The sequence below is a fragment of the Octopus bimaculoides genome, chromosome 3 (genome assembly GCF_046866305.1).
Source record: "Octopus bimaculoides isolate indiv1 chromosome 3, ASM4686630v1, whole genome shotgun sequence".
Classification (NCBI taxonomy): Eukaryota; Metazoa; Mollusca; class Cephalopoda; order Octopoda; family Octopodidae; genus Octopus; species Octopus bimaculoides.
Window position 1 is genome coordinate 51951269 of NC_142930.1, and position 13871 is coordinate 51965139.

Sequence of the window (13871 nt, forward strand, 5' to 3'; positions counted from 1 at the left end):
TCTTTGTTACTGTATGTGTGTGTGAATTAAGATACCATATGCATTATGATGCTATCTAATCCATTTATTTTCAAAGGTTATGGAAATTGGTTACCTGATATTCGTAGCTATTTGATAATAATACTCTGCTTTTGTATAATTCTCCAGGTTCATATAGCATTGTCCCAAACCAGTGTAAGCAGACACAAATTGAGGATATTTCCTACAATAAATGTTAAATTCACATGAAATTTCTATCACCGTTATTCAGGAAGTAACGAATAGCATTATTTCGCATTATATTTTATTGGCAAATTAAAATATACAAGTGGAGAGTCTGAATGATTTAAAGGTTCGATGTATTTTTAGGCAAGTGAATAATGATTAGTACGGCACCAACGTCAATAATAATAGCTATGATAAAAATAATAGATACTAATAATAATAATTTCAAATTTTGGTACAAGGCCAGCAATCTTGGCAGAGGAGTCAAGTCGACATGTTTTGCAAACAAATTGCCCATGCAAGGGCTACCAGTCGAAAACTCCGCATACCAGAATCCAGCAAGTGTATGGGGTCATCAGGAGAGAATGTTACTTATTTTATCGACTCAGATAAAATATGGCAAATTCGACTTCGGTGGAATTTGAACGTAAAGATGGATGAAATGCCGCTCAGCATTTTATCCGGCGTTCTACTATAGGCACAAGACATGAAATTTGGGGGAAGCGGGGATAGTCGATTACATCGACCACAGTGTTGCACTTTTACTTAATTTATTGACCCCGAAAGGGTGAAAGGCAAAGTTGACCTCGTCGGAATTTGTGCTCAGAACGTAGTCCCGGGCCAATTACCGCAAAGTATATTTCGTCCAGCGTTCTAACGATTCTGCCAGCTCGCCGCCTTAACAACAACAACAACAACAATAATAATAATAATAATAATAATAATAATAATAATAATAATAATAATAATAATAATAATAATAATAATAATAATAATGATAATAAGATAATTATACTAATAATAATAATAATAATAATAATAATAATAATAATAATAATAATAATAATAAATATAATAATAATAATAAAGAACAATCTCAGCAAAGATCAATCAAAACAACGAACACACTACCTCAATATATCTGGACTCCTATAACAACTGAAGAGGTCACCCAGTCACTGAAAAAACTAGGCACCCGGGCATGACAAGATCCCCAACTTCTGGTTAAAGGGACACATAAAAAGTTGGCTGCGAAATTTATTCTAATACTAGCAAATTTATTCTAATACTAGCAAAGCCAGAAACAATGCCTAAATGGCTCCCAAATCCACTGAAACAGCAAACCCACAAAATTACAGGCCAATAAGTTGTCTCCCTACAATTTACAAAGCCTTTACTACAATAATATCGCAGAGACTAAGCAAACTTCTGGAAGAAAGCAACCTGTTTCGAGAAGAGCTGAAGGGATGCTGCAAGGGCTCATATGGCTGTAAAGATCAGCTACTGACCAATAAAACCCTAACTGAAGACAACCGCAGAAAGAAGATAGGTCTAAGTATGCCCTGGATCAATTACCGACAAGCCTTTGATAGTATTCCCCACACAAGGATCCCAGAAACACTAGCCATGAACAAGGTAGCGCCAATAATCATAGATTATATAATATGTTCTATGGCAGACAGTGCTACAGCTCCAGGTACAAGAGGGACTCATAACAACGAAAGCCATCTCCTTTAGAAGAGGAATATTCCAGGGAGACAAGGCTCTCTCCACTCCTTATCTGACATGCTAAACAGAACTGGATGTGGATACAACTGTTACGGCAAAACAATCAACCACCGCTTGTATATGGATGACCTAAAACTACGCAAAAAATCATAAACAGCTGGAAACAGTACTACAGACAGTACATGAATTTGCCAAAGGAATAAACTTGAAACTTGGCTTAGAAAAATGTGCCAAAGCAACCTTGAAAAGAGGAAAACTAGTTAAGAGTAGCAACATCACACTAGATAAAGCAAATGAAATAAGAGAATTAGATCAAAGCCAGACACAGAAACACTTAGGAATCAATGAACTAGATACGATACAACACATACAAACGAAAGGGAAGATAAGAAAAGAATGCTATAAACGAGTCGGATTAAAACTGAAAACAGAGCTCAATGCGAAAAACAAGATATTAAGTATCAACACTCTAGCCGTCCCAGTTATAAGTTACAGCTACAATATTCTTAACTGGACTCTAAATGAACTAATACAAATAGCCACAAAACGCGAAGGAAACAGAAATCTGTTCTTAGTCTTTAAGGAAGCTGAGAAGGTAAAAAAAGAAGTCATAATACCTAACAACTATGAAGAAAAAGAAGACACAGTGGAAGCTGTAAAACAAGTGACATCCAAACTAAAACTGGAACAGCAACGGATCATGATTCAGTCCTGGCTAAGAAGGAATATATTAACAGACACGACAGAGTTGGGACCTATATACACTGGATGTTATGCCAACACTATGGAATAGCAACAGAAAAAAGATGGTATAGGCACACGCCAGAAAAGACCCCAGAAAATGGAGAAGCAACCATACTCTGGGATATGCCAATACACACAAATAGAGAAATTAAGACCAGTATGCCGGATATAGTTGTCTGAGATCATCAAGAAAAATACTTTCCTATCGATTTATCAATACCAACAGATAACAATGCTTTTCTAAAAGAAACGGAGAAACTTTCAAAATACAAACATCTGGAAATAGAGGTAACTCGAATGTGGAGTCTAAAATCAGAAACACTTCCTATCTTAGTATGCGTAATAGGTATGATAAAAATATTCAGACAAATACATAACAAAAGCACATACAGAAACGAGTACTACCAGGCACTGCACACAGTCTACGTAAAACGTTTCCAATACAGTAAAAATAAGAGCATCACAACGAACCACAGCACATATCCAAGACACACAGAGCTACGCACGGTAGCATAGTGAAAGCACGTAATTATAATAATAATAATAATAATAATAATAATAATAATAATAATAATAATAATAATAATAATAATAATAATAACAACGACATTAACAACAGCAACAACAATACTAACAGCCACAGTAACGACGTGGACGACGACGGCGACGACGACGACGACGACGATGATGATGATGATGATGATGATGATGAGGAGGAGGAGGAGGAGGAGGAGGAGGAGGAGGAGGAGGAGGAGGAGGAGGGGGAGGGAATGAGAGTTTATGCAGGAGATCAGCAATCTTAAGGGGATAGGATTTTTTTGCACGATTGACTTCAGTAGTTGGTTGGTACTTTATTTTATCGAGCCCCAAAGCATTTTTCCGAGGCTCCATCAATCTTGCCAGTTAACCACTGGTTTCTGATTTAGGCACAAGGCTCGCAATTCTGAGGGGCCAGAGACTAATTGTTATCGTCCAGCCCATTGTTATCGAAGACAAATGGATACCTCTCAAGCAAATCGAAATATTCTAAGAATACTTAACCGGTTTCCATTCTTCCCATGTTTTTGTCACTTGTGTTTGCAAGTCCCTTTATTATTATTATTATTATTATTATTATTATTATTATTATTATTATTATTATTATTATTATTATTATTATTATTATCAATGATAGTAATAATAATAATAATAATATTACAGTACTTTTCACACATAGGAAACAATAGTAACTATTTGTTTTTGTTTAAAGTCTATTTCAGTTTGTTGCATTTTAGGAAACTTATTTTTAACTGCTGTCTTTGTGGAACGTTATAGTCTTCAAAATACTTCATTGACACTAATACAACATACGGACGTTCTGACTCGGCCACGTAGCTCAATGTTTTCATTCATAGGTGTTTCATAGGCAGAGTATCTAATATTCTGTTCTTATCAACCTGTAATGGAACAAGTTTATTCTGAAGTCAACCCTCCCATTTCTAGATGCTATGTTGACCAGCTCCTAGGAAATGTTTTACGGAGGCCCTCGGGTATACATTTCCTTAGATATTGACACTGCATTCCTATTCCCACATCATTTCTTCTACAATCGCTTCTGAGAATAAAATATAATGCTATATTAAATAAGCCACATTTCACATGCAGTATGGTGGCCTGAAAACTTTGACGATTTTATTTCTTGATGAGTGCATTTAAATGTTATTGTGCTCGACAAACACTACACAATATTATTTAGGATATGCCTTATTTAGTCTTCGTTCATTTATTATTTTTGAGATATGCTTTTACGTTCTAATTATGCGTTCCCTTACAGTTCAAGAAAACGCATTTTCTTTTTGGCATTACATTTATATATACATGTCAGCGTAACTCACATTTTTTTGATATTACCACTACCACTAAGGCGAAGGGCTGGCAAAATCTTTAGCCTGCCGGGAAAATGCTTGGCAGCATTTTGTCCGTCTTTACGTTTTGAGTTGAAATTTCGCAGTCAATAAAATAAGCATCAGTTGAGTACTGGGGTCGATGTAATCGACTTACTGTCTCTCCCGAAATTCGTAGCAACAGTACTGTACAAGAGGTGAAGTAGTATGTTTTGCCACTAAAGAGGAAAGTAACCTTTGGAAGGCAGATAAATGTCAGAAAACAAGTAGAGATTATTTATACCCGTACGGGCTATGATATACTGCGATTTGGAGAGTTTTATTGGCCTATTGTTCATGAGTAACTGGATAAGTTATAAAATTACATTTTTTTAATATAAAGATAACACAAATTCCACGTTAGAACAAATATTATAACAGATATAACAAGCCTAAATAAGATATGTTTAAAGACATATTTTAGAGTAAAATTTAACAAACTAACAACAAAAAATGAGAAGACTTGGTATTTTGTATTATAATCACATAATCATAATTCTTCCACATGTAAAGGAAAATATCTCTGGAAATATTTGTCTAGTTTCTTCTTCAGTTGTGCAAATACAAGTAATTTAAATTCAATGTAAATATTCTATTAAAAAATCAAAGATTCTAGACAAAATTTGTATTTCTTAATTCGTTATTAGGTAACAATTTAAACAAATATCCCTGAAATAAATGTGTTTTTTATTAAAATAAATGTCAGTAACTTACTAAATAAAAATTCATGTTTTATTCAGAGTTTTCGACAAATACATTCTATTTTCTGAAAATATTCAATTATCTTATTGGTTTTCATCACAGCCTTGTATGTTTGTTCAAGACAATAGCAGAAACCAAAGTTAAAAATTGAGTTTCAAATTAAAGTGGTTAATGCAAATTTTCATTCTGAAAATTTCTTCTAAGATAATGTTGAGTGAACTAAATTTATATAATACGGAATGTGTAAACTTTCGAAACGATAAACCAATATATTCATTAGACATCCATTAACAGAGAATCATAATGTATTCAAGGGAAGTTAGCTTCCAAACTTAAATAACTGGAATACAATGAATCCGTGCTTGAAAAGGGAATGTCAGGAAAAGTTCTGTTTAGTAATGGGCACGAAACAACAGCATCCAAAATGTTCGGGCTTTAAATACCACATTAATGCATGTGTTGTTAATTTTAAAAAAATTGAGTTTTATCTGACTGATCGGAGCTTGGGATGCACAAACTTTTACGCATGAGTAGTTTGGTTTCTTACCTTACAGTCTCAGAAAAGTAATTCTTCGCAGATTTATATTCTTTATGATGAAGGTATCCAACAGCAATATTAAAGTAAAGCTACAACGAAACAGAAGCATATTTCAATAGAGGCACACACACACACACACACACACACACACACAAACACACACATATATGTATATATATATATATATATATATATATATATATATATATATATATATATATATATGCAAATATATATATATACATATATAAACATATGTGTGTGTGTGCGTGTATACAAGAAAAGAAATGACAAAAGAATAAAAGGTTACCTTATGAACTTCATTAACTTACCGCTTTTTCCACTATAAGATGTGATGGACTCATAGTTTAGTGCCTGAGTAACATCTTACAATTTCATCACAGCTTCAAACATGAAGCGCAATTCATTTGGTAAAAGAAATATGTTTAAGGATATATGCAGGTAAACATTACCAATGAGAAATCAGATATGTGGAAGATGAATTCCAAGGACTCCTCCAACAATAAAAATAAGATTAATTCCATGATGTGGATAATGATGAGTGTAATATGTGGAGAAAAAGTAAACATGTTTATCAGTAAGAATATATACCCACAAACACACACACACACACACACACAGACACACACACACACACACACACACACATGCACACATATGAAGAGATGGAGCTAAAAAGAGAAGAGAGAATAAGGAATGGTTTGGGTTGATCTAAATGCAGCAATTTTTTTTTTAAATATATAAACGTTAATTAATATTCAATGGAACAAAGCTAAAGTTTTCGAAGCAAATGTTCATTACCTTTGTTCTCTTTGATTTTTGAAGGCATATTCATATCAGAAAGGCATCTGACTTCTATGACCTACGATTTCTCATCTGTCGTAAGCAATTATTTCCGCCCTTGTATATTAGCATTCGGTAGAAGTTTTGATAAGAAATGTTATGCAATGTGTGAGTGGATATGGTAGACAGAAACTGAATAGAAGCTCGTCGTATATATATATATATATATATATATATATATATATATATATATATATATATATATATATATATATATATACATATGTATACATGTGTGTGTGTATTATAATAATTATATACATAATTATAACAAGGATTGTTTATAAACCTCTCCACGCGCTAGAAATAGACGCCAAAAGACGCTAATACCACCTCAAAAACTCCCAAAAATAAAATAGGGGCTGTAGTCAAGCAAAAGAAAGATAATGAATTAAACTTTTGGCTAAACCTGTACAAGATCCTGTTTCAAGCTTAGAGTAAAAAAAAATAATAATACCTAGTTCTATCTTCAGCAAAGTTACTATAATATTTGTAAAATTCACCTATAAGGTTTTTATTTCTGCGCTGACCCCTTGGTAAAATCATTAATGATTTTTACCCTTTATTATAATTGATATTTGAAAAGTTTACTCCTTCATCAAAGCTGCATTCACTGCAGAGTTATTTTGATATTATTTCACGCGGCTGAAAAGAAAGATGGGGATTCTACTTTACTGTATATATTTACGAGTGTGAATATATATTGCTGTACGAAGTCGCTGCTCGTATACGTATGTGTAGATACTCGGGAATTTAGGCTACGGAGTAACGTTGCTGAAGATAGCAGAAGATATATATATATTTTTACCTTAAGTTTGAAACGGGATCTTGTACGTATAGCCAATCCTGTGTTATAATTATGTATATACTCATTATAATATTTGTAAAATTCACTTATAAGGGATATTTATTTCCGCGCTGACCCCTTGGTAAAATCATTAAGGATGTTTACTCTTTAGTATAATTAATACTATATATATATATACTAGCAGAGGTACCCGGCGTTGCTCGGGAATGAAATTGTTGCTTGAAGAAAAAAAGGCAAAATATGCTGTATAGAAATTTGAGGACATTCTGTAGATGGACTCTCAGATGAATGATGGCTGGGCGCCTCTCATGAATGGGGAAAATTGAAGATGTGCCAAAAAGCCTCATTGGTACTTGGAAACTTTAACGAAAATTAAAACGGGGATCGTTGCCAGTGCCCCTGGACTGGCTCTTGTGCGGGTGGCACATAAAATACACCATTTCGAGCGTGGCCGTTGCCAGTACCGCCTGACTGGCCTTCGTGCGGGTGACACGTAAAAGCACCCACTACACTCTCTGAGTGGTTGGCGTTAGGAAGGGCATCTAGCTGTAGAAACTCTGCCAAATTAGATTGGAGCCTGGTGTTGCCATCCGGTTTCACCAGTCCTCAGTCAAATCTTCCAACCCATGCTAGCATGGAAAGCGGACGTTAAACGACGATGATGATGATGATGATTAAATGAAAAAAATGATTTACGTGAATATCCTCAGAAGAGTAATTGAAATAAATGGCGATTGTGGAGCCCCCCCCCCCACGCACGCACGCACGCGCGCACGCATACACACGTGTGTCTTTGTAAATATGTTTGTATACATTTATGTATGTGTGTGTTTGTAAGAGACAGAGTGTGAGTGAGAGAGAGAGGTTTGTTGTCATGTATACGTACATGCATAAATATACATACATCTTTGGATATATGCATATGACAACACAGCCCTTGACTCACTCACATTATGTATCTTACAAACACATTGCGGGATATTGTCTTCAAAAAAGAAAGCTTGGACTGCCATGTTTTTCCAAGTCTGATGTAACATTCTTGGGTCAGTTTATCTTTATTCACAACGCTTTCGTATGCCTAAGTATTTCTAGCATTCTTTGCGTAGAAAAGGACAGAGGGAAGAACCATTGGTGCATAGATTCTGGAGAACTGATTTTCCACGTTCAACAATCAAATGCCAGTATGTAAACTAAATTCCATTCCTTTGTTAGCTGAAAATATTATTAACTCCAATTGTTTCTTGGCATTGTAAATGTATTTTGCATTGATCATCAGACATGCTCAATGAAGTTATGGCTTACACTGTTATCTCTTACAATTTAAGACCATAGTTTGTAGGCATTGGGTGTTTGTAAATGAAATGATAACAAATTAAATGCTAAACTAATAGAATGGACATTCATTGGATTATTCTCTTTAAAATAATTATAAAATCAGAGACGGTCGTCCTGTTCTCAATTGCTAATGTCGCTTTGTGAGCCTCTCAATCGGAGCAACTATGATAGCAAAAACTTTTGCCAAGTACACAGGCTTCAGTAACCATCGGTGGGAAATAGAGTCAAATACTTTCCTATAAAAAGTTCTCTATCAAAAGTTCTCTGCTCAATGTTTTTTTTTTACTTCTGGAATCACAGTTTATTTATCTAAACCTGTTCACAATGGTTCCAGAGAGTTGGTTGAGACGGCTTTGGTAGAGCATGTACATAATATTTAGGCAAGTAATGGACTTACAGTTTTCTGCCAACTCGATGGATTTATTCTTGGCTACAAGATTCTTCAGTGCTGTATGTAGCAAGCCAGCATGTTATGTGAATCTGACTATCCATAATTCTCTTGCATTTACATATTAAAGACTGACTATCTATTGAAGGACAGTTTCTTGCACCAGTATCCAATTAATACGTCTCTTTTAGGCGTTTCCTCACTATAGAGTTTGCCTATAGCTAAGGTCGACGTTTCAGAGTTTGTATATTTTACTTCATTTTATTCTTTCCTAAATGTATTTAGCCATCATGCAATCCGGTTGAAACCTCTTTCCTCGTCCAGTTCTTAGACCAGAATGATTCAAAGTATTACCAAGAAGGAGTTTGGTACAGTCAGGTTTTCCTTCTCCATCTCCCCTTAAAAGCCTGTAGATCGGAAACAAAATTTGATTTCTACTAGCCCGATCAGATATATGTTTTAAGGTAGCGAAAATTCTCGCTCATTGTTCAAAGTTTATGCTTTAAAGCAATTAGCCTTCAGTTAAGAGCATAGCAGGTAAATTCGCTGTACAGTTTTGTTATTTCTGGTATAAGATGTGGTTGTTGAGGTGTGAAGTCGTTTTCCTCCATACATTTTTATAAGTAGAGTTAGCCTTCGAATATGGTGGCGCAGATTGTTGATGTTTTCTTCAAGCCTTGTTTTCTACTTTCATCTAGTAATTTCAGTAGTACGTGCACTCCAGTGTTCTTGGTTTTTACTAGGTGTTCTTTAATAGTAATGTACGTATATATGTACAGTTGACTATGTATAACATATGTGTGTCTGTCTGTATGTCTGTCTGCTTGCGTGCGGGAGTGTGTGTATTGTGTCGTCTGCAGTCATACTTATATATAATATATGTGTACATTTATTTTGAATAGTCATGATTTAATTAAAAATATGTATTCTCATGAATCACAAAACACTTGTCAATATAACGAAACTATATACGGAAATATAAATATAATCTACGAATGTGTATAAAAAATACTATCTTCCACAATTATAGATATACAATTGTTTATTTTGGTTCGAGTAGCTAAAGTATTAATATTATGTTTGAAGTGAAGAAAGTGCTCTGTTAGGTTATTTGATCAAGCAACTTAATGGAATCTATGGTAATTATATCCGTTCTATTATTTACTGTATTTTCAGTGTATTGATATGCTAATGTAAGAAGTGTTAAATAAAAATGTGTTTATATTAATCTTATCACTGAAAATTTCAACGTTTACAATAAGAAAATATACTTTTTCTCATTAAAATATTAAAACACTGGGTTAGTGACATTACATTCCATTAACTAATCATACTTAGCTGTGCTACGACTTGGGCTTTGAAACCATTGCACTAGGCACATTAAATTCTGCCCAAGAAACTATGTCTGTACATGAGATTAGCTGCATAAACTAATGGAAAGAGAAATAGATGTCCGTCGGTTTTGATGATGAGTATTCAGTTTTTCATTCAATGAAATACTGGCTCATGGAATTAGTATATAAACAGTCAAACATTCTGTATATAAACAGTCAAACACTCATGGAATTAGTATATAAACAGTCAAACCCATAAACGCAATTTTCAAGCGGAGAGAGCGTGAAACAGTGTCATAAGGCTGAACTTCTAAATTGTGTTTACATTCCATCGAACGGACCCCCATTCCGTTATCGTTTAATTTCTTTCGTAAACATGGAAAGCACTGAAGCTATGCTTAAAGTTCTCTAGTCACAGAACGGAGATATTTTGATTGTAAAGTGAATTTTTTACGAATACCCACGCTATGTCTATAAGATAAAATAATTAATAATTATATTTATCATATATATATAAATGATTATATTTATCATATATCTGGAAAAATTGCGTCAGATATATAACGCAGAGAATGTTTCATTAATGCATTCAGCTCATATTTCAATCTGTGTCCATGGTAAGTGTCTCGTCCGCTAAAAGAGTTTAAATTTCCAGCGGTAATGTCTAAACAAGTCACATTGACCTTGTGTAGAATAAAGGACTGGTCAGGGGAATGAAGAAAAAATTTTCCAGAAGATGAAATTATTAGGGTTTAGAAACATTGATATTGATTTAATAATTTTACAAATTATATACGAAGAATGGAATTTAGATTATCACCCAGATGCCCTTCAATGTGAAGTTACATGAACAGCCGAGGTGAATGAAACAGAGTAAAGAGAGATTTGTGCCTCAAAAATAAAAAGGATCAGTGGCCTGCTAGTGAGTAAATGATGATGAGTTTAAACTTAATCAGAATGAAAATCACAGGTAGTGGAAAAGAGTGTGAACTCCACTGAAGTTAAACAAAGGCCAAATCTACATATTGCTAAAAAAAAGAAACACAAATACGAAACTAAGATTGGTAAATATGGATACATAATGGATTCTTTTGTTCAGATTTAGGAAGAGCGTAAAATATTAGTAATTGCATGTTATTTTTTCAACCATCATTAGGAAAACTGACTATCCCTACATCTTCGCATATCGCATTTTCTCTGTACAGATACGCTGATGAAATAATCACTGAAGTACGAGCTCGTAGTTTATTTTATTCAACTTGACTCAAGCAAAAATCATTAGCGGTGATAAGAAAACATATTTTCCTCATTTAAATATTACGTTGTTGAGTAAGTAAAAATACATTTTAACAGCAATTTCCTTGTAAACTGTGTTCGTGTATATGAGCAAACGTTTTTATAAACGGATAAATGCGCGCACAGTAATTTTATGTCCACCCACAATAATGTAGTGATTGATAGTTATTCATTTCATTGGTACAGGAAAAAGTCTACACTACAAAATATTTGCAATCTATAACAACTAAACCTTTAGAGGAATATTTCATTTCATTTATTAAATATCGTTTATGTAATAATGCTTTCAGGTATATATTTTTTCAATTTTCACTGAACGTCCAACATTATCACAAAATAAATTTAATATTTTTACATAGTTAACAGAGTTGCATGATTCAGTTTCAATTGACAAATGAATTAGAAACATTACATGAATAACGGAATATAGATTACATTTAAATGAAAAACGATTTCTATTTTCTTAGAATATGGATACAATTATGATTAAAACATGGAATGATGAGACAGTAAGAATACGACTCGTTAATTTTAAAGATTACTTTTAAATACAATACTTCACGCTAAATAACTCTCGTTGTCCACTTTTATGCTTTCCTTATTTCATGCACTCAAATTTAGGAGAGGATAGGTGTTGTTATTAGACAACAGTATAGCATAGCTACTATATCAACACGCAGGTGACTTGCTTGATCATATTCTGAAGCTGCGTTCTGACTGTCCAAACCAAAATTTACTACAGAACGGAATGGTTTACAGCAGTGGCTCGCAAACGTTTTTGTACCAAAACTACACACCTAGCATCCCCACTCACTACCACAAATATCGACCTCTTTCGACAGCAAATTCAAAGCGATTGTATTTCACAAATAAAGCTTAACTTAATTATCACATTATTTGGTTGTTTTTGCGATATCAAAGACTAAATTTACATCCTGCCTCTAACTACGTTGTTTTTTTTATTTTCAATGCCGTAAATGTACATTGAGCAGGGATATCAGCTTCTCGACATTTCACTGAAAGGTACTGAGAAGTAGTCTTATTTCCCAGCGTTAAATAATTTTCAGTCTCTTTGCTTAGAAAAAGTCTGTGCAACTACACTGAAGCCCTGCTCTAAAAGTTATGATGTTGGGAATGCAATAAAGTGTGCCTTAACTTTATTCTATAGTCTGAACTCTCCTTTTGCAATCAAAATTTCTGATATAGCTTTTTGAATTTTGGCCTCAGCTGAATGCCATTTTAAAGTGAAACCAGTTCTTCCTCCAAAATTTTTATTTCTTTATTATTGATATTTAGGAATTACCCAGACTTATATCTTACTGAAAAATAAATATCCTTATATCTACCAGACATGTCTCTGTGCAACTCATCCAGGTGTACGCATTTCCTTCTTCAATTCAAAGAATCTCGTGAACTTGAAGAAGTAACAGCTTATGTTATAATTGAACAGCTGTAACTTGGACAGACATTTAGAGAGAGCTGGTTTTAATTTAATACGTTTTAACCTCATTTCTCTGCAGTTGCAAATTTTGATTATTCTTACATTCATAAAACATATTAACATAATTGTACAATCTTTTACTTGGAACAAAAGTCAAAATACCAAATTACAGAAAATATGAAGAATCTTACTTTTGCCTACATGCAGAAGACTGTACAACGACATTGAAAGCTCTGTTCTTTATAAGAAAATATCAATTTAAAACAATGCTATTTACCAGTCTCAGTAGGGAGTTAAAGCTAAATGAGTACTGACAGAGGTTCGTAAATAACAATGTATCAAATTATTATTTTCTTCTACAGACCTGGCATTTCAAGGTAATTACGCAATTATCTATGCAGTAATTCTTGCACAACACCCTGATATATGCTAGTGAAACGCATCTCGCTTTCGGTAAAAATGTGTTTATTATAGTAGCTTAGCGTGAGGCATTCTTCTATAGTAATGCCCTTATATAAATATAAATAAATAAATATATATATATATATATATATATATATATATATATATATATATATATATATATATATATATATATATATATATATAAATGGAGTTAAATACAGGTGTTATTCAAATTCTTTTACTTCTTTAATTCTCTCCATTTCGTTCCCTTGTGATAAAGGCAAGGAATTTTGTCTTCTCTCTAATTGTGAACTATTTCTTATTCTTTTCATAAAAAGTCCTCTTGTAAACACGGTTATAGAGCGTGCTTATCGATGTGAA

At 33.5% G+C, this 13871-nt stretch overlaps 1 protein-coding gene and 1 long non-coding RNA gene across 11 annotated transcripts in view; one reads left to right on the top strand and one right to left on the bottom strand.

Moving 5' to 3' along the window:
• LOC149136527 (uncharacterized) overlaps positions 1-13871 on the top strand; it is an 89849-nt gene that overhangs the window by 54904 nt on the left and 21074 nt on the right. The window lies entirely within an intron of this gene.
• Positions 1-13871, bottom strand: part of LOC106881053 (protein O-mannosyl-transferase TMTC4) — a 297366-nt gene that overhangs the window by 52199 nt on the left and 231296 nt on the right. For all 10 annotated transcript variants that reach the window (XR_016241033.1, XR_008263717.2, XM_089348977.1 and 7 more), the window contains 2 exons: positions 5629-5708; positions 95-202 (listed from right to left, as the gene is read on the bottom strand). Coding sequence is in view for 8 of the 10 variants with exons in the window: in XM_089348977.1 (XP_089205103.1) it covers positions 95-202; positions 5629-5708 (188 nt within the window). In the remaining 2 variants the exon portion in view is untranslated. The remainder of the gene's footprint in view (positions 1-94; positions 203-5628; positions 5709-13871) is intronic.